Source organism: Sphaerodactylus townsendi, linkage group LG07 (genome assembly GCF_021028975.2).
Source record: "Sphaerodactylus townsendi isolate TG3544 linkage group LG07, MPM_Stown_v2.3, whole genome shotgun sequence".
Taxonomy (NCBI): domain Eukaryota; kingdom Metazoa; phylum Chordata; class Lepidosauria; order Squamata; family Sphaerodactylidae; genus Sphaerodactylus; species Sphaerodactylus townsendi.
In genome coordinates, this window is record NC_059431.1 from 69,095,215 (window position 1) to 69,120,277 (window position 25,063).

General features: G+C 40.7%; 1 protein-coding gene and 1 non-coding gene across 3 annotated transcripts in view; both read right to left on the reverse strand.

Moving 5' to 3' along the window:
• DAPK1 (death associated protein kinase 1) overlaps positions 1–24,826 on the reverse strand; it is a 96,472-nt gene extending 71,646 nt beyond the window's left edge. The window contains exons 1-2 of one of the 2 annotated variants that reach the window (XM_048502932.1): positions 24,692–24,826; positions 23,509–23,690 (exon numbers count right to left, since the gene is read on the reverse strand). In XM_048502932.1, the coding sequence (XP_048358889.1) occupies positions 23,509–23,570 (62 nt within the window). In that variant the 5' untranslated portion in view covers positions 23,571–23,690; positions 24,692–24,826. Of the gene's footprint in view, positions 1–23,508; positions 23,691–24,138; positions 24,629–24,691 lie in introns of those variants that run through there. The other variant, XM_048502931.1, reaches the window with a different exon arrangement.
• Positions 4,376–4,532, reverse strand: LOC125437320. The gene has a single exon (XR_007245172.1). It is a non-coding gene; the product is annotated as a U1 spliceosomal RNA (small nuclear RNA).
• Positions 24,827–25,063: the final 237 nt, after the last annotated feature.

Below are 25,063 nucleotides of genomic sequence, written 5' to 3' on the forward strand. Positions count from 1 at the left end.
GTGAGCTCACAGTGGAATAGGGTGGCTGCTTGGTCTGGCAAGGCCACAATGTTTTTGCCAGGCCTCACTGGGAGCGGCAGGGTGGTGGTGGCCTCAGCTGGGGCATGAACCTGATAAGGCCTCTCAAGGAGCCAGATCCAGCCTCCAGGCTGCATTTTTGACATCCCTGTTCTGTGGGGTTTCCAGTTATCAATAAATTTAGATAAGTTTTTTTCCCCCAATCAAAGAAGAAAGCTTAGTCATTTCAGACACTTAGGCTGCAATCCTAAGGGCAGTTTCCAGGCAATGAATAATATGAGATTAATATTTTTAACAGACCTGCTTTTTATTTATTTATTTATTTATTTATTTATTTATTTATTTTTTATTTATTTATTTATTATTGCATTTTTATACCGCCCTCCCCCAGAGGGCTCAGGGTGGTGTACAACACTAACAAACAGACAATAAAACAAAATAAAATTAAATTAAGACTTAAAATGCAGCATTCAGCTATCAAACCCAATTTAAGTTTAAAATAGATGGCATCCGGATATTAAAACTCCTCTTAAGAGAAGGACAGTGGGAGCCTAGGAGCAGTGACCCCAGACCTTTGGCACTCAAAGTTAGGGACTACAATTTCCAGCATGGCCAATTGGCCATGCTGGAAGGGGCTGATGGGAATTGTAGTCCATAACATCTGGAGTGCCAAAGGTTCGCCACCACGGGTCTAGAGTGTTTCTCAGCCTGTTTGTTTCGGGCACCCACATCAGCAGCTGGTCTCCCCAAAGGCCCAGTGGAAAAGCTCAGTCTTACAGGCCCTGCGGAACTCATTAGAATTAGCTTAGAATTGTTCCCTCACTCATCTTAGTGCACTGACTTCAATGGACTCAGGGTATAATTTTATTTAGGACTGCATGGTCCATCTTCTACCAATTGGTGACCTAATGAGGCTAATGCTTAATGTGTCTTGAGATGACAGCAAAACATTCCTTTTTCCCCCCTCCACACATCTCCAAAGAGGAAGTTATTCAAATAATGCACATTACAACGTCTTAAATGGTTGTAAGAGAACAGAAGGCATTTTTGGTGGTAGAAAGTCTCAATAGCCCTGAAAATGCAGCAAAGAGAGAGGAGAAAATAAAAAACCTTTAGATATAATCATGTGGATCTTGGACTCTCACATTCAATCTGTTTGTGAATTAGGGACTTCTTGTCTGGACGTTCCCAGAGGGTTAGACTGGGAAACTGGGTTTCCTCAGTTCTTACTCTAAATATGGGAATGCCACAGGGCTGTGTGTTCACCTTTATTGTTCATCCTTTATACATATGATTGTACTCCTGTCTATCATAACACCATTATCAAATTTGCCGATGACACAACGGTGGCGGGGCTCATCTCTGGAGGGGATGAGTCTGCCTATCAGAGTGAGGTGGACCGACTGCTCTCATTGTGCAGGGAAAATAACCTGGTTCTTAATACTAACAAGACAAAGGAGCTTATAGTGGACTATAGAAGGAATAGCTCAGAAATTCAGCCCTTGACTATAAATGGAGATCAAGTAGAGCGGGTGGCTAGTTTTAAATTTCTGGGCGTTATGATTAAAGAGGACTTGACCTGGGGCATACAGACTGCCACGGTGGTTAAGAAGGCCCAGCAAAGACTGTACTATCTGAGACTTTTAAGGAAACAACAACTGAATGGAAAACTCCTGGTGTCCTTTTACCACTGTGCTATAGAGAGTGTCTCAACCTACTGCATCTGTGTATGGTTCTCCAGTTGCACAGTAGCAGATAGGAAGACGCTCCAAAGGGTGATCACTACTGCACAGAGGATTATCGACTGCCCTCTCCCCTCCTTGGAAGAACTCTATAATTCCCGAAGCCTAAAGAAAGCCCAAAATAATATGAGAGACCCGCCTCATCCAGCACACTCTCTTTTTGAACTGTTACCATCCGGCAGACGATACAGGTCTATCAAAACTAGGACAAAGAGGCTTAAAGACAGCTTCTACTCTAGAGCTGTGGCTATGCTAAACTCCGCGGCTTCATGTTGATGTGTTTGGGGCTGTATAGGGATGGGTGGAGGAAGGGGAAAGTGAAGATGGGGTATGAGTCTGAAATTGTGTGCATCGAGGAATGCTGCTGTAAGTTTCGTTGTGCGTGCACATTGACAATAAATGCTTATGCTTATACATTATCAGACAAGCTCAAGTTCAAGGAAATATTAAAAACTTTACATGGAAATAGTATTACCCTTTAAAAGATTTTAATTCAGACACTGAAAAATCAAAAGATTACATTTGCATGGCACCTATCTAGTTTGGAAGTATAATCAGAAGGAAAAGATGTATTTGCTTGCATTAGCATGAAGTTCTAAGATACATGTCAATTCAACCTACAGAGAAAAATTTGATTAGATTTATATTTTATTCTTCTAATATACAACAATGTTATTAACTCTCTAAAATTAAGCATTATCTATACCCTGTTCCACATAAAGACCTAAGTAAAACTGTAACTTCATCTGCCATTTCCTCCTGACTGCCCTCTATGTGCTCCTCGCCCCCCCCCCCCCCCATCGTTGTTAGTCTGGACCAGGCTGCAATTAGTGGGGAGCATGGAATATGTTGCCGGGGGGGGGGGGGGGTGCAGGAGAAAATACTGGATGAAGTTACAATTTTACTTAGGGAACAAGGTATAGCTACTGCTTTATGAGAAAACAGCAATGCCTCCCCCAAAAAGCAGGTGTTCCACTTTGCCATGAAGCTCACTGGATGATCTTGGGTCTGTCAAGTTCACCTCACCTAATGTATCTTATAAGGTCATTGTGAAGATAAGATAAAGAGAGCCATGGAAGAAGGTAGGATAAAAACAAGATAAACAGTTTGTAGTGGCAGCTTGTAAACTGTAAATGCTTAGGACTTCAAAAATTATTTTACATGCCTGAAGATTTGTAGAGAAGTAGTAAAGGAAAATGAATACCTAGCTTTTACTCTGTTCATACACATAGCTAGAGTGGATGGTGCTTCACCTCCTCCTGGCAAGACACACATCAATTTTATACAATTAAGTCCTATGTTCACATACTGTGATGAGATGATGAGATGTTTGAATTAAACTTTTATTAAACATGAATTAAACTTTTATGTTTGATCAACTGCCAAACTAGAATCAGAAACCACAGCCTTCATATCTGGATATAAATAAATTCCAATATCATACCCTTCCAGTGTTATAATATTATCTGTATTATATTATCTGCTCAAATGGTATAGTGCAGGGGTAGGGAACCTGCGGCTCGAGAGCCGCATGCGGCTCTTCTGCCCTTGCACTGAGGCTCCCCGAGCCGAGCCGCCAGCTCCATCCTTGCCTGCCCTGCGGGCAGCAGGGCAGGCGCACCAATTGCCCACGGCCGGCTGGGCCCTGCAGGCTTCCCTCTGCGCCCGGTCCGTTGGAGGCCGGGGCAGGCGCTTTCCCGGCAGCCGGCGAGGCTGGGCCACGGCTTCATCCTTGCCCACACCTGCAGGCAGCAGGGGCGGGGCCTGTGCAGCGGCCCGGCTGGGTCGCCCCATGACCCTCTCACCCACCCCGTTTTAAATGTCAAAAATTATTTGCGGCTCCAAGTGTTTCTTTTCCTGTGGAAAACGGGTCCAAATGGCTCTTTGAGTGTTAAAGGTTCCCTACCCCTGGTATAGTGGTTGTACTGATAAGAAAATAAATTTCCCAAAATAAACAAACTGTGGAATCCTCTTCTCTGTAACAAAGACACATTCCACCATGTCTAAAAGGACATTCCAAACATATAGGAACAGAGAAGTCAAGCCATGGTCAGGAACAAAAACAGGTTTCTTCAAGCTGTGTTTGAGAACAATGTACATGAGAGGCTTAAGTCACAATTCCAAAATGAGACCATTTTCAACTGGATCTCTAAGGAGATAGTGAAAAGAGTCTATGCAAGTGCCAAGAGAATCTCCTCAAGAAAAAAGATTATCAGACAAACAAAATCATGTGCTTCTATGAGTCACTGCCTGAACTGGTGTGGTTACATGGCTAAGTATGAATGTTGCAACTGAATCCTGATAAGATGGAGGTAATACTGGTTGAGAAGGCTACTCTGAAGAACATTGCACTTCCCAGATTTGACGGAATTCAGCTGACCTTTGCCATATCTGTGACGAGCCTAAATAATATTCTGGACTCTTGCTATTGCTGATTAAGCTAGTTGATTCAGCAGTAAAAACTGCTTTTAACCATCTCCATGTAGCCTGGAAGATGGCTCCCTACTGTGATACAGGAAATTGGGCCTAAAAATTGTATTTGATATTAAATATATATAATGGATCTATATAGCCAATGTGACCAAAGATTCAAGAAGGTTTTCTCTCTAGGCCAAGTCTTAGCAGTTAAATTCTGGTAAAAGCTACACAAACTATGCAGTTGAGTTTCCCGCATTTGGGGAAATTGCAGGGGTCAGCACACCCGCAATGGATGAGCCTCACCCTGGGAAAACCTCCTTCGTGATCAAGGTGTCTCCCTTGCCAGGTAAAAGCTCATCATTAAAGAACGTATGGTACAGCGTGGCACATAGTTCAGAGGTCAGAAGTCAAAGGAGACATAAAACTTGTAGGAACAGTGAAATTGTATTTTAATGAACACTGAAATGATAGTGAGATATATGAAAAGTATGCATAAATGTAGTCTAGTAGGCTCACATATAGAGATCGTTATAATCATTTTTTAATATTTTAAATGAATAAGCTATACGTTTGTTAAATCTTCTTACACTGGAGAAGTCTCCCTCTTGGTATACTAATCCCTCAGGAATTCAGGTGTCTGTCTTGAGAAAAACCAGACACCCTAGATCTTGGAGAAATATGATAATACTGGCTATGTATGTATGTAAGGGGAGGGATTTGAATTGTGATGTATGTATTTTTGTATCTATAAAAGATGGAGATCTTTGTCTGGCTGGGTGTGACTCTCTTAGAGACCACCCTGTAAATAACACAGTAAAAATTAAAATTTCTTCCTTAAAGCCTGAATCTTTGTTATTTTTACTTCATCAGCCTTTCAAAAAGTAACTGAGTGGGGCTAAATATAGATTATAGCCCCACACTACCTTGACAAAGATGATCTGGCTATGTGGACTTATGTTATGGTGACTAAACTGATGTAATGTACTGATGTACATCTAAACTGATGTAATGTACTCTACACAGGTCTGCCTTAATGTCAATCCAGAAATTCCAGTAGGCACAGAATGCTGCAGCTCAGTTACTACTGGAAACTAGGCAGTGTATGAATATGACACCCATTATGCAGTTATTCCATTAGCTACTTATCTACACATTACAAAATTCTCATGTCTGCTGGAGAACAACATTAGGACTTTGTTATCATCTGTGCAATTTAGGTTCTGGGATGGCTCTTCTGCATTTGCAATTACAGCACACAAAGATAAGAAAATGCAGCCTTCCCTGCAATGTTTTCATATCCTCAAACTGCCCCATGAAGCTGCCGTTGGCTCTATCGTAAAAATCATGTAACTTATGTGGCTACATGTAGGCTTCACAATGGGGCATGATATAAGTATATAAAATTATGCATGGGGATGAAATAGGATTTAAAATAACTTTTTCTCCCTTTCCCATAACACTAGAACTTAGGGGCACCCAGTGAAGCTGATGGGCAACAAATGAGTAATTCACATGAACATAGTGATGATATCTTTAAAATGGGGTGGGCAGGCGGAGATAAACAGATTCACGGAGTATAGGTTCATTGATGGCCATGGTATGTTACAGTGAAGTCTTGCTGCATTGGCTTGAAGGCTGCTAGAAGAAGAGAGTAGTAAAAAACAATAGAATAGAAAAAGGTTGGGAATGGTCTTAAGGCTGGCTATAGACTGATCGACACACATAAAAGAGGAAGATAGAATTTAAAAGATACAGGATAGCACAGATAACCTAACTAATCTTTTTCTCCTCTGGAGACAGGAAAAGAACTGAGGACCAAAGGGCAAATCCACTTCAACAGGAAGGAGGCAGGAAATGAATCGTTTCCTGCCTCCCTGACTGGACAGTGGGAATCACCCACAAGATGTCCTCCAGCTCAGGGAAGAAAGAGAAATCCTCTGAATAAATGAAAATATCTGCTATTGCCTAGTAATGAATAATATACTGATCTGAGAAACAAAAGGAGGTTGAAGAGGAAGAAGAGTGGGGATCAAATAATGCTTTAGATTTTAAGCCAGTGTTTGCTTGACAATTGAATGTAACAGTGAAGGAAGAAAGGAATATGCTACAAAGCTGAGCTATCCATGGAATGGACATGCAAGTTCTCAGTGAGCCTTCAATGAAGATATGGCAGCATATTTGATATCATTTTGCCGAATGCTGGGCAAGACAGAACCATTGGAACAGCAACAAGAAAGCTGAATGAGAAGTGGGTAAATTAAGGGCAAGATGACTTTGCAAGGCAAGATAAATGTAATTTGCCTTAATAATGGGAACCTTAAATTATGTCTCACTGTGCAATCCAAATTTGCTGGGGCAGGGTGGGGTGTGTGGAGGCTGAAGCCACACTGGAAGCAGAGGAAGGGTTTACACCAGGGTTCGCATCACCACTGCCACGCCACGTAGAGGTATGGATGCCTCTGCTGAGGGACTTACCAGAAGCTGGGCCTTGAAGCAGCTGGACACCACCACAAATGCCTGCGGCAGCATTCTAGGAGACATTCTGAGAGCATTCCTGCAGGCGCAGCCAACTTGTCGGCACCCAATCCACTTTTGGCCCAGGAACACCTCCTCCCAGCGACAGAGACTTATGCATCCGAAAAGCATAGCATAAATTGTTCAGGAGAATAGGCTACCCAAGGACAGGTAGCCCATGACACCAATTGCCCCTTTGGAGATGGCACCTCAGCACTGTCTCTGGCAGCTGCTTTACTCCCTGTCTACTCTTTGGATTAGACTGTTAATCTGGCCTGTTGCTGAGATGTTTCTATGGATTGAAACTAGCATCAATGATCAGCAATACACCCAGCTATTCTCAACACTTCTCTTCCAGAGTAAGTTTAATTGTTCTTTTACTGAATGCCATTCATGCAAAACTAATCTGTATATAACTTATCTGACTGACACTAGTATTTCAAAAGGTCAGTTAAAACAGAAAGCTATCCTCTGCCAAAATGATCTTTTCAGTTATTACTGTTTTGCAAAATACTTTACAGGACTTTTTCATATGACCAATCTCAAATAAACAATTGAATTCATCTGCTTGGAAATCTTTAGTCTGTTCACACCATAAGACAGTTGTTCAATCGCTGAGCTAAAGGAAAAGTGTATGCAGTCCAAAAACATGACAGTGACAATTATAGGAAACATGATAAAAAGCTGTGGGCAATAGTTGCTGGCAGCTGCAACTTAGACCTTCCACTGATATAGTTACTCCACTCACTGCGAAAACTGACTTTAAAAAAGGCATAGCTGACTATCAGATCCAGAGAATATAATGATCATACTCAGCTAAGCAATTAGGTCAAACTTTGCTCTTTAAATTACTGAGGTCAATGAAGATCAAAAAATGCATAAATGGAGAAGAAGGTTTATTCTTATCCTCAAAAATTTTTGGGGATGCAAGTGGTCTAAAGGCATAAACACAAAGGTGTTTGTGAGAGAACAAGTTCATGATGTTTCCTATACTGAGCTTACAGTGTTTGGACCTTTGGACACTTGTCTACTAACATGATCCCTCACTTCTGATAAATTTCTAACCACCACAGCTAATGGAAGAACAAATATCTGCTAGAACATTATTTTAAAGAATACCAGCTATTATAAGCACAATAATACGAGGATTAAGACAAAGTTCATGGTTTCATTGGAAAATATTGGCAAACAAAATGAAACTACAATTTTTTTTCTTTCCAAACCTGGCTTAAGGTACAGTTAAGAAGAAAAACCACAACAGTTTCAGTGAATATCTAATGTATATCCTTGTGATATGAAAAAAAAAATCCCTATTTTAAAATGACATTATCTTTGAAAATAGGAAATAACATGTAAAACATGATGTAATTCTTCTGGCAAATGTCAAATAATATTAAGAATGAAAAGGAATTTGTTTTGCTGTGCATTCGTCTTTCAAGAATTTGTATGGTTCAACAAATGGGCCCATAGATTTCTGATAGTCACACACATACAACAACTACATGAGCTTGCCTTATGAACAAACACTTTCTGTGCTGTAATGTGTGCTTTAGAATGGAGTTTTGACCTCTATGGACTTTAAATTTGGGTTAACATCAAGATGAGTAAGATATATAGCACTAATAACTGGGACACATGAGACATTAGGAGGTTCCTTCCACTACCTGGATGGAAAATACACTTCAGGCCTAATGTACTTAACATGGCTGTTAAGCAGCTTGGTATAGTAGAGCCAGCATGGTATAGTGGTCAAAAGCAGCAAATTTTAATCTGGATATGTGGGTTCAATTTCGCACTCCTCCAAATGAAGCTTCCTTAGGGGCTTTCCACACTGACAGAGTTGTACTGGTTTCTATCTAGGTTCACCTCAGTGTATCCGCACTGCAACTGAGCTCAACGTTGTTTTGTCTCAGCCCCTCAGAACTGCGACATCCCTGTCACAGTTATGAACTGCACCTTTCTGCTGGAACAAGGTCGATACTGCTTCGAAGCTTCGAAGTGCGGATGCATCGAAATGACACCTCATCCGTTCAACCAATCAGGAGCCGCTTTTGTGGCATGCGCAGAACGGGAGAGTCGTGGCGGGCATGTAACTGTAAACTGTGACAAAAAAAAAGAACGCTCCCGTTTCCCATGGTAACACAAACTCCAATCACGATCGAGGAGCGAAACAGGCACCAAGATGATCCCGCCAACTATGGCTCATTCCGCACATGCAGAATAATGTACTTTCAAACTGCTTTCGGTGCTCTTTGAAGCTGTGCGGAATGGCAAAATCCACTTGCAAACAGTTGTGAAAGTGGTTTGAAAACGCATTATTTTGTGTGTGCGGAAGGGACCTTAGCTCAGTTTCAGGGGGCCAAGTAAGTTGCTGTGCGGACAGCCTGGAATCGCCCCCCACTGAAGGGAACCGAGTTGACCTTAGCTCCTTTCTGTAGTGCGGAAAGCCCCTTTTAGAGACCTTGGACCAGTTATAGTTTTTTCAGATCTTTCAACCCATGCAGAGGCAGGCAATAGGAAACCACCTCTGTTTGCCTCTTGCCTAGAAAACCCTACAGGGGCGCCATAAATCAGCTGTCACTTGAATGACGCTTCACACACACACAGGCACACATTTAAAAATCAGAAACGAATGGGAATGCAACTACAAACACATCAGCATTTCTCTGTGACAACCTAATGGATTCCCTGTTCACTGCTAACATGATCGATGGTCTCTACCAAGGGACCACCAACTGGAAAAGCATTAGGGACCCATATCAGGCATACAGACATTATATTAATGAGGCTTTTTCTGCTGTGAAAATACTCAATTTAACAGTTTGGTTTCAACATATTTATACATATTACACCCCAAACATACACATAAATGTGTTAATTATTCTGGGTCTACACAGTGAAGTCCCCTAAAGTCTTAAACGGGAATTAAAATAGTTGTAACACCCAAAGTTAATAACTGCAAAATGCAACTATCATAACCATACTTAGCTTGATGAACAGGTCACTTACGTCAGGGTTCTCATAACCTGATAAGGTGATTCGTTACGATATTCCTATTTTACAGATGGCAGAAAAACAGAGGGAACTTTATACAAAGTCTCTCATCAAAAGCTTTAAGTGACTGGCATAAATGGCTGATTTTTCTACGGCTCAGTAACTGCAAAAAAAACAACAAAGCAGCAAATATACATAGCCAATTTCATTACAGCAGAAGTATAAGGAAAAAATAGTTTCAAATATCATTGAATTATTCAACATCAAAAGATTCCAAGCAGATACTGGACTGATCTGGCAGATTCCTCAGAAAGCAGAAGCTATAGGCACATGTGCCTTAACTCTATCTATGGTATTTACTTAATACCATACTTTCCCCCCCAGGTATGCCATAAAATAGCAAACCACCTCTGTTGGCTAGTTTTTTCCCCAGGTATACCATAAAAAAAAGAGGGGATTGTCTTAAATTTGCATTCATGTTACAGTTATGTCCAGTACTAAGAGCTGGACTTGAATCCAGTAGCACCTTAGACACCAAACAAGATTTTTGGGATATAAGCTTTTAAGAGTCAAAGCTTTCTTCACTAAAAATCTTATTGATCTCTATGGTGCTACTGGACATTAGTTCTTCAACTGTATACTCATATGGCTACCCTCTGACAACACTCGAAAAACTGTTTTGTGTACAACTTTTTGGGCTAAGGGTTATCTTGCACTTAGGGCTATTTTCTTTTGAGTAAATATGATACCTGGGCGTACCTGTTTCTATATAGGGATGATACGCTCTTCCCTTCAGATCGTAGTCTAATGATCAGAGCCTATTGCTGGGCAGAAAATCAGATAGCAAATGGCTTGACATTCAGAAGAATTCATCCCTCCATATCCTGTTTGTTCCTGTTTTGTTTATTTCTTTCTATATTGTAAACTGTGTTGGGTCCTCAGTGGGGAAAAAAGTGAAAAATAATTAAATGCAAGTAGGAACCTTCAAGGACTTGGGGGAGGAATCTCATTCCCCCACTATTTCTTCTTTCCCTTTCCTGAAAGCCATCATGGCTTTTCTCCTTCTCCTGACTCCTCCTTTCCATAGGTCCCAACTTTTGGCTGGGATCAGTTCTCCAGGGGAACTGATCTCTGTTACCTGGAAATCAGTTGTAATTTCAGATGATTTCCACCCCCATCTGGTGGTTGGCAAGCCTAGTTCCCATGTCGGAAATGGCTGCTTTGGTGGATGAAATCTATGAGATTATACCTTCCTGAAGCCCTTACCCGCCATATACATCACCCTCCCCAGATATTTCCTTACCGAGAATTGGTAACCTTCTCTCCTTCCCACCCAACAGCCAATTTACCTTTATCTGCTCCTCTGTCACCAGCTTTCCCTCTCGCCCTGCCCCTCCTCTATCTAGGAAAACAGTAGGCCCAATTAAATGGTGCCAGCCACATGGCCAGGTCCACTTGCATGGCAGGGAACAATCAAGGACTTGTGGACTGATACTTTACTTTCCTCTCGCTTGCTCTCCCCATACTATTTCCTTTTTCTTTCTCATGGCAATCCCCATTTCCTCTCCCCTTTCCCTGCCTCATTCTCTCTATCTCAGCCTTTCACCAACCTACATTTTATCTACTTCCTTTCTTCAGCTATATTTTCATTTACTTAATCTATGCCCCACCTTTTTCTACAGTGGAGATCAAAGCAGATTACAATGTTCTTCTCCCCTCCTTTATAGCCACACAACAACTATGTGAGAAAGGTTAAGCAGAAAGTATTTGATTGGCCCAAATTCACCAATGAGCTTCTATATAAGAATGGGGATTAGAATCTGGGTGTCCTAGAACTGAATCTGAAGCTCTAACTGTTAAAGCACATTGGCTTTCATAGGGTGGCTGCTGCTGAACAGTAGCAAGCAGCCAGACCTAGCTGAGTCATGCAAGCCAAGTGGTACCAAATCACTGAGAGCTTGCTGGTGGGACCTAGAAATCTCCCGAATTACAACTGAACTCCAGATGACAGTGATGTACTCTAGGAGAAAATGAATGCTTTGGAGGGTAGACTCTGACATTATATTAGGTTGAGACCTCTTTGCCCTCCTCAGAATTAGATGCAAAATCTCCAATAATTTCCCAACCTGGACTGGCAACTCTAGATTTGACAGGAGTGAGTCCTCCCTCAAAGGCCAAAATAGGCCTGGAAAGCCCCCCCCCCCCTTTCTTTTACTCACAGAAACTGAAGCTGGGAATACTATATTTGCTTAGCAAACAGCCACTGAGAAAATCCATTGCTTAAAATACAGGCACTCTTTTCAGAATTTTTGGGTTTTCTAAACCATCCTCTGTGTGTATGTGCGTGGTTTCACATTTTTCTGCAAACCTTTTTAGGCTTGTAGAAGGATCTGTCTTGCCTGTTCACAGATCTAGTCACCAAATTTAAGTATCTGAAATTTTCATCAACTTTACTATTAGAATATAAAATATTTAAAATATATTGCCTCTATTAATTGGGAAACTCAAGACAATCTTTTAAAACTTATAGGGAGAAACTATGAATATTATTATTCCTCTATAAGTAGAGCAACATCCGTAAACATGATATGTCAATTTAGATAACCTGTCAAACCACTTAAGCTTCCTTTAGCAGTGCTTGGTGAGAGGAATGAATTCAATTCATGTCAAGGCAGCACAAACAGCACAGCTCCACCTATACATTTGTGCACTTTTGTCCACATATCTGAGGTACACCTCACATAGGCTGTTGTACAGTTGCCTGGTCAGTGCATTCCTTTTGCACGTATTCCCTAACCTGCAAATACTCCAGTCATTCAGCTTAAAACCAGTACTACATCATAGCCTTATTTCTCTGTTACAACTGTTAATTCCATTGAAATCAAACAATTCCATAGACACTTAGTGATAATGCACCAATAGAACTGATTTCCCTTTTGCATAAATTGTTGTTGTGTTGAAAGCAAATGTGGAGTTTCAGATCCTACCTTTTCCTTATATTTAGTTGACAGCTTTAGACAAGTTACCATTCTCTAATGATAAATATAAATTAGGGAGAAATACAAGATTGTAACTTGTGTGTCAAAGATAGACGCTTTGGAAACTTGTGATGTTTTCTTTCAGGAGGGTGAGTGTCAGAACTTTGGTCAAGTTGCTCAGGCTGTGAAATGTTTCTGTCTCCTTTAATTGGAGGGCACTGTTCTGATTAGATGCTGTTTCACCTGTTTGATGTTGTGAGAACGAGCAGGGAGTATTAGCTATCTATCTCAGTCTCTCAAAACATTAAAGAGATGTTGTGATTATCTGTGTCAGGTTGGCCCAAGTCACTAATTGGCTGACGTGTAAGTATGACCAGAAGCTTGGCTCTGGAAAGTTCCATTTAAATGTGGCTCTAATTGGTTGAATTAGATTCACCTCTTACTATGGGGCCAGTTGCTATTCTATTCTGAACCCACGTGAAATGCTGCAACTTATTTTTGACATGCTTGTTGGAAGAAATTAAGGCCATCGCTAAATGCTTCAAGGACTGTGCTAATATTTGCATATTTGTGAATGTTTTATCCTGTCTCATGTTTCAGCTAATCTTCTGCTATTTATGCAGACGTTATTATTCATGCTGAAGGACTTTTCATGCTGAAGGACTTTTCGTGCTGACTTTTTTATTTTTAAATAAAACTTTTAAAAACATTATTTGGACTGATGTGTGTCCACTTACTGTCAAGAACCCATGCGAGCCGGGTGGCAAAAGCCTAGGCAGTTTTTCTTGACCGTGATCATTACAATTCTTTAATTCTAAGAGTACATATACAATTCTAAGACTGCATCTCCACACCACTCTTTCCATTGAACTGCACTGCACCAGCTGGCTGTAAATCAACCAATGAATTATGGGCAAGAAGAAAATATCTCCCCAGCGCATCCTGGGAAACAAGGACCTATATCAGTGGTGTCGAACCTTTGGCACTCCAGATGTTATGGACTACAATTCCCATCAGCCCCTGCCAGCAATTGGCCATGCTGGCAGGGGCTGATGGGAATGGTAGTCCACAACATCTGGAGTGCCAAAGGTTCGCCACCACAGACCTATATCAACACTATATCACTACATGATAAACAGAGGTTCAGCATGTGGCTACCTGGAAAAGGTCAGAAACATTGGCAGGGGGAGAAAGAGGTATATTCTGCCCACCCACAAATGGCTGCCTATTTGCCTGGCCACTGCCACCAGTCTAGTATTTTCCAGAACAGTCACAGTAAGTATGGTGGGATTTCAGATTGCTTTTATGTGGTATTCTGTGCTCAAAGTAGGATTTGGAGTATTCAAAGATACTTTTTAATCAGAAAAAAGGCTAGATTTTCCTGAACTAAATTCCAAGTGACCATCAACATTCATTTACTTTTACAAGATCATTGTTGTCCTCAGGATGATGGCTGCAACAAAGTTATGAGGCTTCAGTACAGTATTAAGGCCAGTGAAGGAACTCAAATATGGTTCACAGGATTGGCTTCTAATGTATCCTTTTTTTTCTGGTCACATCCAGCCTTGTCTGATTTGTTTCCTATATCAGCATACATGTATATGTCTGTCTGTCTGTCTGTCTGTCGAGAGATGCATGTGTGAGAGAAACAGAGACACATACAATTTTGCAAGTCTTTCCATGTACATGAGAATTGAAGGAGAAAAAAGAAAAAAGGCTTACTCCATCTCAAAAGATACATGCATCTTTCTAGAAACTTCTAAGTCAATAGAAGAATTAAGCACATAAAATCCCTGTAGCATGTGATACAGTTGCATTCTTGAGTTGCTCCCTGTCCTGAGGTTTCTATGCAAGTTATTTTATGATTTCAGATAGTAGTATGGTTTGTATTAAGTTTATCTATGGTAGCCTAATATCCTGTATGATATTACTTGGGGGCAGCAACTTATAAACTCATTCTGAAGCTTAGGGAAGGAGCATATTTTATGCCAGCTCTGTCCTGTTGATCCATCAAACTCCACTGATGAGGACAAGGTAAGATGGGTAGAGCCATAGTACCACGCTTTTAGTAAGAACCAGTTACTGCTTGTCTCTTAGAAAACAGGTTTAATCCCTGACACTAGGATTGCTGTTCTGAAGTCACTAGGAGAACAGCACAGGCATCTGGATAAGACTTTCAGTGATCTGACAGAACCATCCTGCTCTTGTGCTGATAATTTCTCTGTTGTTGATGAGATTGAGATTCACAAGGTATGAGAACCTTAGAAGGAACACCTTTCTCAAGTGATGAGCTGATACACAGCTAGAGTTGCAGGGGAGGCAGGTTTTTGGTAATGGGAGATTCAGTCATTGGGAATACAGAGGAAAGGATCTGTGACAGATGATTTGCCTGCCTAGTGTGATGGTTACTGACCTCACATGCAATCTAGACAGGCTGGTAACTAGTACAGTAAAGAAGTCTGTAACCGTGATACACATCAGCCCTAATGACATTAGAAAATATAGCAGTGCAATCCTGGGGGAAAAATTTAGATTTCTAGACAGAACAGGTCCACCAATGGGTATTAACCATGTTAACGAAAGGGAAACTCCATATCCACAGGAAACAAAGTCTGAATATCAATGCTAGTAAGCAATATCAAGGAAAGGCCTTGGCCTCTCTCCTCTGTTGACTCTCTTGGGCAACTGGCTAGTTGCTTTATGAAACAGAATGCTAGATTATATAGAATCATCATGGAACCTTTTATGTTCTTATGTAGGGAAGAACACACAATCTAAAATAAAGAAATCTCCTTATTACAAACTATCTCTATCTTTAAACTATCTTGTCTTTAAAAGAATCCAAGGAAAACAGCATACTTTAGCTGAATCTTCCAGCAAATACTAAGCTACTGTTGGACAAGTGTGAACCTCTCTGGCAGCAGTCCAGCCCAAAATCCATGAAAAAAAATTCAAGACAATTTTCAGTTTCTTAAAAAAATATTCATTTTTATTTTATTACATTTAATTAATACATTTTAAGATAATATTAAATATAATAAAATAAATATCATAAGCTTATTATATCATAAGCTTATTTTTCACATGTATCTCTCTTCAGAGACAATCATCTGTTCTCCCCTCTCCTAGCCAACAAAAGCGAATAGATACTTGCAAAACTAATAACAAAATGACATGTTTACCCTAGATCTATGTAAAATAGCTATAGCATTTCATTAGTATGTTGCAATTCACAATTGAGTCATGGGTTTACCAAAGACAGGAAGGAAGCAAATACAGAACTAGATAGCTGAATCTTGATAAGTTTATATAAAAGTTAAAACTAATATACCTTTTTTTGTTTTGCAGGTTTGCCGTTAAGCATTGAAAACCATTGAAGCACAGAACTTCTCTGAAAGTAAGCAATATTACCTGTGACAGAGTTATCCAAAAAAAGTCATCACAATGAGGATTAATTGTTTTGCTCAACAAAAATAAAAACTTCAGAACAATGCAACAGTGTGGCAACTATATATAAAAGTAGTTGAAACAACAAAGAATAACAGAGAAACTACAGAATGGTCTATTTAAAATGCACAGTCACACAGCTTTTAAACCACAGGAAAACTAAACCAGGGGTAGGGAGTGGGGGAAGGACAGACTTGTGTTTCTATTTCATAATAATTTCCTCTTCAAATGGAACTGAAATCTACTTTGGCCTCATGAAATCATACACTAACTGATTGCTTATAACATCTGCTTAAGAGATAAACAAAGGACAACTAAGCATGATCTTTTAACATAGATAATGTGGCACATGAATGGTTTACATATTAATCTCGAATAATTTATTTGTAAGTATTGATTTCAATGGAACCAAACTTTGTAGCAAAACGTGTGGCCCTTGCAAACTTATGCTTGATATATGTATGTATGGCCTCCTTTCCTGATCGTGGTCATATGCAACAAGCTCTGGGGACGGGCAAAAACGCCTTGTCCCACGAAGGGAGCTGTTCAGGCAGGGGAGCAGCGCTGAAGCTGCCATTTTCTCCTGGACCTCAGCCTTAACTTGAAGGCTTGAGGTTTACGGAAAACGGCAGCTTCCAGCTGCTGCCGTGCTAACAGCTGGAAGGCGCCATCCCTCCCCCCTGTGACCGGTTGACCTACCATCTCTGGGGCCGTCCGGCGCGTCGCCGAGGCCTGGGGACACGCCCCCTGCCCTGCGATGCCAGAGCGGTCACACAGGGTAGGGGGGCGTGTCCCCTGGCCTCGGCGATGTGCCGGACAGCCGCAGAGACGGTAGGTCAACCGGTCACAGGGGGGAGGGATGGCACCTTCCAGCCGTTCGCACGGCAGCAGCTGGAAGCTGCCGTGCGAACAGTCCCGGGGGAGGGGGGGTTGGGTTGGCGTCATGTACGCCGACCCAACCCCCATCGTGGCCATGCGGAAACGGCCACAGTGAGTGAGTGTGTGTGTGTGTGTTATTAATAGTATGCCTTTCACACCTGGACTCAAGGCAGATTTTAAAGAGTGAGTCAATACAATTTACAGTTAAACAGTGAAATAGGATTAGGATTGTAGAACCAATCAGAAGTCTAAAAACAGAATTTAAGCAGTGCATGAGCATTAACATGATACAACAAATGATGCAAGATTCCACATTACGATCCTACTTTCAACAGGCAGCACACAATAGTATAGATGACTTCATAATAATTTGTTCAAGTAATGTTGGGAATCATTTAGTACTGTGCAAGTCTGTTGCCTGTAAAGAAAAGCCTTCTTGAATAATTCAGTTTTGCATAAGTCATGTGTGATCTGGTCCCCAAATACAGGTTGGGCAATTCAACAGTGATTCACTTATTTAATCCTTGCAAGTATGCTTACTCTTTGCCCATAGTTAAAGGTTCAAATTCCCAAGTCATTGTAGGACAACAGCAAAACACAGACATATATTGTTTATATCACCATGTTTTGTTGTTGTTGTAATGATTGGGATTGCTCCTAGCAGTTGGACTATCCAACTTGGGATCTTTTGGAGGCTTCATGTCTGGTGCCCCTCTTTATGTGGAATGCATCAAGAACTACATCTGCTAGAGTGGACCCTATTCTTCCTGCAGTTTCTGCAGCTAGAGAATAATGGTGCATAATATCATGACAATATTGATTTGATCCATTTAAATTTAAATATTAAGCCAATACAAAGCTTAATATTGGCAAGAAATCTTTTTATGGAGGGAGTCTCAGGAAAAAATGGAACAAGGAGCTAGGCTGCTGTATTTTGCCAAAGCAATTGGATATGGGCTTAAAGTCGGTGTGGTACAGTAGTTGAGAGTGTTGGACTGGTATCTGAGAGACCCACATTCAAATCCTCACATACCATGGAAGCTCACTGTGTGAACTGGGAGGGCCATTAATACTCTCTCATTTGAACATACCTCACAGGGTTGTTGTGAGGATAACATGGAGAAGAGGAGAAAGACGTAAGCTGCTTTGGGGAGAAAGGTGAGATTTAAATGAATTACATGCATACAATTTATACCTGCTTTCCCCAGGAATACTGAGACTTGCTTAGCAAAAAAATAGTTTAAAATATACTGGACACCATGGTGACTCTTTATGAAAGGACTGACTAAAGTGTCTTTGCACTGTAACTCACAGCACACATGCCTTAAACTTATGCTTTGGGTATGTTCAGTCATTCAGCTTTTCTGGAAAGAAGTTACAAATCATATCAATTTTGCATTGGAATGTTTACTGATTTTTGAGAATGCTAACATACTTTTAAACTACCAGCTCATCTCTTGAAGGCTACCCAATGGTCAACTAAAATGGACCCTCCATGCCCTTACTACAGCTAAAAAGCTCATATCATGACACTGCAAAAGTAAGTGCCCACCTTGGTGAGTCAGTGGATTCAGGACCTTAGAATTATCAACATTCAAACATGCAGAACATGTATCACAATTACCTGTGAATTTATTTTTAGATATTTGAAAACCCTTTACAGAAACTTATATATAGATCAGCTACCACTGTTGTTGTTTTTCTCTATTTATATATATACCTTTTTTCTTTTTATTTTATCCTAATTTATTATGGCTAGGCAGGGGACAGTGGGACAAAAATATTATTAATAAATAAATAGATAGATAGTTGTTGGCTTTTGATTCTTTCCCTTGTTTTTTCTTTGTTTAAAAAGGAAGACTTTAAAAAGTGCATGAATTGTAGAAGATCCTTGGTTTAATGCTTGGAACTTTAACTGAAAGTCCCTCTTCAGAAAGCTTTCTTAACATACTAAATTTAACTTGACCTATTAAGTCCTGTTCATCTTATACCCTCTGAGTTATACTGCATGTATACACTATGTTTTGACTATATGATCCTGAATATGATTTGCTTAACTATTTTTCCAGTATTAACATGTCCAGAGCAAACTACTACTAAAAAAATCAGGATCAATATACTGAAGATGAAAAACTAGCAACTTTGTGCTGAACATTAGCAGCAGTTAGTAAGTAAAACAAAGCAATGCTGGTTGTTGTTTTAAATACTTTTATCACAAGCTAAAGAATTTGATACAGTACTTTAAAACATTCTGGCCTCCTTTCTTATCTGTGACTATGTTTATCATAATTTTCCAGACACACATTACATTCTCCAACCAGTGTGATCTATAATCATGGAGTGTTTACTTTTACATTCCTGGTAAAATACTTTAAAATTCTTAAAATAGAGCTTAGGAGTTAGTACAAAGAATCAACTAGGCATGGATCATAGCAAATAACAGAATTGAAACAAACTGTGTTTTAGGTTAAAGATCCCATTTTAATTACTTCATACCTATGTATGATTTAAATCAGAAATAAAATGCAAAATGGTACGAATTCAGGCCTATAAAGCAGTTTCTGTATCTGAGTTCATTTTAGAAAGATGTGGATTTCTCTGGAATGGCCCACAGGAAAAATGCCCACCTTCATGAAAAAATGCCCACATGTAAAAAATACAACTAAAATAACAAATTACAAAGATATATGATATAATTAAAAAGAATAATATAAACAAAAGACCCAGTGACCATTACAAAGGACCACCTAACCCTAAAACAATTACCTAATAATTAAAACCTAATAATTAAAACAATATTTTTGCTACTAAATTTTTACCCATAACAAGAGAGGAGAGACAAATGAACTCAAAGCACCCTTCCTGTGCTTCCCCCCCCCCCCCCCCCGGCCCAGTGTAGAAGTTAAGAGAAGGTGGATTCTAATCTGGAGAGCCAGGTTTGATTCCCCACTCCTTCACCTGAATGGCAGAGGCTTATCTGGTGAACCAGATGTGTTTCTGCACTCCTACATTCCTGCTGGGTGACCTTGGGCTAGTCACAGTGCTTCGAAACTCTTAGCCCCACCTACCTCACAAGGTGTCTGTTGTGGGGAGAGGAAGGGAAAGGAATTTGTAAGCCACCTTGAGTCTCCTTACAGGAGAGAAAGGTGGGATATAAATCCAAACTCTTCTTCTTCTAGGTGACCAAATAAGGCACGAGGACCCAGGAAGAATAACAACAATTTATTAAAGAGGTCTAATTACAATAATAACTCAAGCAACATATAGTATGATGAGATCACTAAAGGCCAAACAAAAACTACACCAAACAAAAACTGACAAACTGAGTGCCTCATTTTTTACTCATTTCCTCTTTTTTGTAAAATATATCTCCCCCACTCCCCAGCATTACAGTAAGCTTGTATGGCAACTCCAGCTGTGCGCTGCCAGAGTGATGTAGGACACCACAAAAGGGTGTCTGCTCATGGATATATCCTTGCTTAACACACCAAATTTTGAATTAGCTACAGTGTGCATTTTCCGTGTGGGCATTTTTCTAGTCACCTTCTAGAACACATCAAAACATAAAATCTGCTGTTATATTCACAAAGCTATGTATGTCCAGCTTGCAAAAACTTCAGAACACACTAGTTTTGTTTATCAAAATGACCAATCCTCGTTAAAGGAAAAGTCATAGTATTAGAATTATATTTTGCATAGCAGTTTTAATGGTATAGCCTCAAAACCAGTAAATTCAAAAGGAACTCAATTTATAGAAATACTAAAACATTTATTTATAGAAATAGTAAAACATTCATTTATTTATAAAAATAACCAGAAAGGAAAATATCTCCTCTGCAACAATTCAATGTCAAAGATGAGAATAAGCATACAATTTGACTATTCTAGAAACACTGAATAAAAATTTTGTTCTGTATGCACCACAACACTTCAAATACATTTGTGCTAAAAGCCACAAGTATCAAAGTATCTGTCAATGATAGAGGTTAAGAAAAATATTTAGACCTCACATACTTAAAGTTCCATAAATACACAGAACAGTGTTACTGATATCATTTTAATGTCTTTTCTCAAAAACAATTTCACACATTATTTTGTAACTGGATTGGAACAGCAACGCAGACATTCAAACTACAGATTAAAGCTTCAACAATTGGATATACAGCCTGGTCCTATATTTGTTTCCATAGACCTCAACACTAAACAAAATTCAATGAAGGGTAGTTTCTATGGAGCACACCAACTGGATGTTTTAACATGAACAAAACAACATTAAAAGCAGAATTGTACCAGGTAATCAGCAGGAGGTCTGGGGGCATTGGGGAGAGGAAGCTGGGATAGCATGTTCATCTCTATGCTACTAAACCTGGATGTGATGTAGAGAGACTCTAGGAATCACTCTAAGGTTTTACCACATGGTTTTCAGCAATTCATGGAAACACTCTATGACACTTCTGAGTTTGTTCTGGAAATGATGTAGTAGCACACCTGATACCAATATTTTTCTTTATTTTCTGCCTCAAGGATGACTATTGGTACGAGGCATCCCATGATAATGGGAGGCTTGGTAGCCATACTTAAAAGCACACATGAATCTTAACAACTTCCAGTTTGAAATCTACACAGTACAATTTCTAAAATAAATTATGGGACTATGTATTATAATGGAATCTTTAACTATGATGCGTAGACGCATAATCAAAGGTTTTCGTGAAAAGATTTTGTGGTTCAGAGTGAAAATTTTACAGAATTGTGTTTGGAGCATGAAGAAACCAGGTTCAAACTTCTATTAATTCATAAAGCACTTTGAAAGGGTTACTGGCTAAAATCACATGACATGTCAGAAACACTCTCACTATTGTGCATAGTCTCACCTCTCCCTGCCTCCCTCCTTCCCAGTTTATGCAAATATACTGTGATACCCTCTCTGACATGCAGTGATTTATACTTATCACCAGATCACAGTGTGCGAATGACAGTTAACCATCATTTGATGTTAGCTCCTAACATAGCTTTATTTATTCCTTTAGATACTTCTATCATATCTTCTCATGTGCTTTCAAGGCAGATAACCATACACTATAAATAAACACAATGAAAGCATAAACTGACAATAAAATTGAAAATAAAATACAAAACCAAAGAAATCAACAAAAACCATAAAAGACACATAAAAGCACATTGCAAAGCAGTTGCAACTAAGGCACCACCAATCAGCTACAAACAGTGAAACCAAGAAGCAGAGGATTAAGGGCAAAACAAAAGCATACACCAATCATGTAAAAGCATACTGGAAACAAATTAAGTTTTGGTTGGGACCCAGAATATGTTCAAAGGTGCTAGATTCAGTAGAGGAGGAAGACATGATGCCAACGCTTGCCAACTGAGGCACTGTAACAAACTAAGATTAGCGATAATCAAGAAGTGAAAATGTAAGGAGGACTAAGAGGGCTGATATCTAAACTATGATATTGAATAATGCTTCAATAATGCTTGTCTTTCAACAAAACCGCCTGTTCTGGGCTGCTATAAAGGTAAAACAAAAATAGTAAAACACTTACCACATTGGAAAATTCTATAAAAAATACAAGCCTACATTTCATCTAAAAGCATTTTAAGAAATTATAAAAATTGAACTAAGATGTAAGCATACAAGCACTCCCTCAGAATATATGTTTCATTTAGCAATTAAGCTTGGAGATTTAAAAGCAAAAGCAAACTACAACTGCTAGTCAATGGTCTGGGTTTTCCATCATAAAGCTGTGGCACAGAAACAGCATTCTGAGCTATTCAACTAACAGGCTTTATGAAAGCTGTGTTAAACCTACACTGCTTAACGACTATAAATCTCCTGATCTGACATTTGGCTGGAACAGAATAATTGAACTCTGATACCTTGAAAGTGACTGATCTTCATTAAACTGAGGACAAATACTAGCCATTATCTGGATCTAGACACATTAAAACCAAGATGTGGCTGGATCGGTTATTAATAGTATGTGTCAGTTTTCAATTCTCCAAGTAAACTAACAATCTGCTATGGTTATTATTAGAACTTAGCAACAATCAACTACACATGCAAACCTGTCTTATGATGGATTGCCCAGAATACAAAACAGCAGCCCAACTGTCAATCTAAATCCACTAGCTTAAATTTATTTAATTCTACAAAATGCATTAACTTGGAATCACCTTTCTATTTTAATATCATCTGAATGTATATTTATGTGAGGTGAGGCCTCCTTAAAGCATAATAATTATCCCAGTAATTATTTGCTAGCTTTACTTTGCATGTGTTCTAGATACTGACTCCTTCAAGTTAGCAAAATATATTCCTTCATTTCTTGCATACAAGGAGTCATCCATACTAAATACAAATACACTTTAATCCAGTACAGCCTGTTCCCCTTCTTTCAAGTAGCATATGAATTTCCTCCACCTCCCATTCTGTCCAGTTCTTATTGTGCCCAATGATTCTTGTTTGTGAAGACATCAAATGCTGTCCCTCCAATAAGTACCTTCCAAGTTCCTCTCCGATCTCATAGTAATCATCCAGATTCTCTTGCCTGAAGACAGTCATGATAGCTGCCCCTCCTCAGAAAGACAACCTGACATTGACTGCACCACCTTTGCCTTTCAGCTCATCACCACAGCCACCCCAGTAGAATCCATCGACATGTTATGCATGGCTGCAAAAGCTCTGAAAAAGAGAGGGAGAAAGAAAAAACAGAAGGTTAATTAAAATGCCTGTATTTGCAAGAGGGGTGTGGTTACATGCACACTGCAACACAGACGCTCCATAGCGACTGGAGAATGTCATAATAAACCAAGGTTTCAGAATCACTGTAGTGATCAATCGCCAATCATACATGGCCACTGACAGGTTAAGTTTGCTCCCCAAGAAGCCCTGGATCAGCCTTGGCAATTGGACTACCAGCAAATGGAAGACTCGGGGGTTTTCACCCTGCCTCACATACATGAAGATCTCCTCTCCTCGTCTGCAAGAGCTGCAAAATGGAAACACACCAATCTGAGAGACCCAATGCTTCGCCCTAAAATAAAGCCTCTGCTGAAAAGAGACCGGGGGTGGGGGAGGGAGGAATCCGCCTTCACAACTCTGAAGCCTTGCCTCTTAATGCACGCCTCACCTTTTCGCCGCCGCAGCAGGGTCACCACAAGCCACCATTTCACCTCGGGAAGGCGCCTCCGAGCCGCACGGACGCCACATTCCTTAGCGACTCCCCCTCCGTTACCCGGTCAACTAGGACGTGCTACCAGGAGCAGCGGCCGCGGCTAAGGCAAACTACAACCTGCCTGCTCGCCCAGAGCCACATTTGCTCCACAAGGCAACCAGCCGGGGCATCCCCGCCGCCCTAGCGACACCCTCTCTCCTCGGCTCTCCGACCAGGCCTTTTGCATACCCACCCCTCCCTCTCTCCCGCGGCGTCGCCGGCGAAGGAGGGACGAGGGAGAGACTGGGAAGGAAGGAAACCCCCCTCCGCCTCTCCCCTCCACCGAGCTCTCCTGCAGGGGGATGGGACGGACACCCAGGAGTTCCTAACGCAGCAACCCTCCCCTGCTTGGGAAGCCGGAGAGCGAAAGAACACCCATCCCCCCCTCCCTTCAACCAGGCAGCGTTTTTCTTCCCCGCTCCCTTACCCAACCAACCAACCACCCGCCCTCTGGCTTGTTGCAACTCACCGGCCGCACTAGGAATCAGGAGGCGGCGACAAGCTCCCCTCGCAGGCGTCCTGGTTCTCCAGAGCCGCACCAGCGAGAGGGACTCCGGCAGCCGGCCAATGAGAAAGCGGCCGCATTCACACCCCTCCTTCTCCTCTCGTGACCTGCCCGCGAAAGAGGCGAGGGGGGAAAGTGCCAGGCGCGCGCACCCAGGCGCACAGGTGTAACGCTACGCCGCGGAAGTCCGGTGCGAATGCTTCCTCGCTCTGCAGAAGTAATAACAGCTTCGCACCCCGGGTCCTTCTCCAAACCATCTGACTGGAACAGCAGCAAGGGTTGGACTTGCAAATGCTTAATTGCCAGCAGTACGAGTGCTGGACGGTCCTTCTTGGG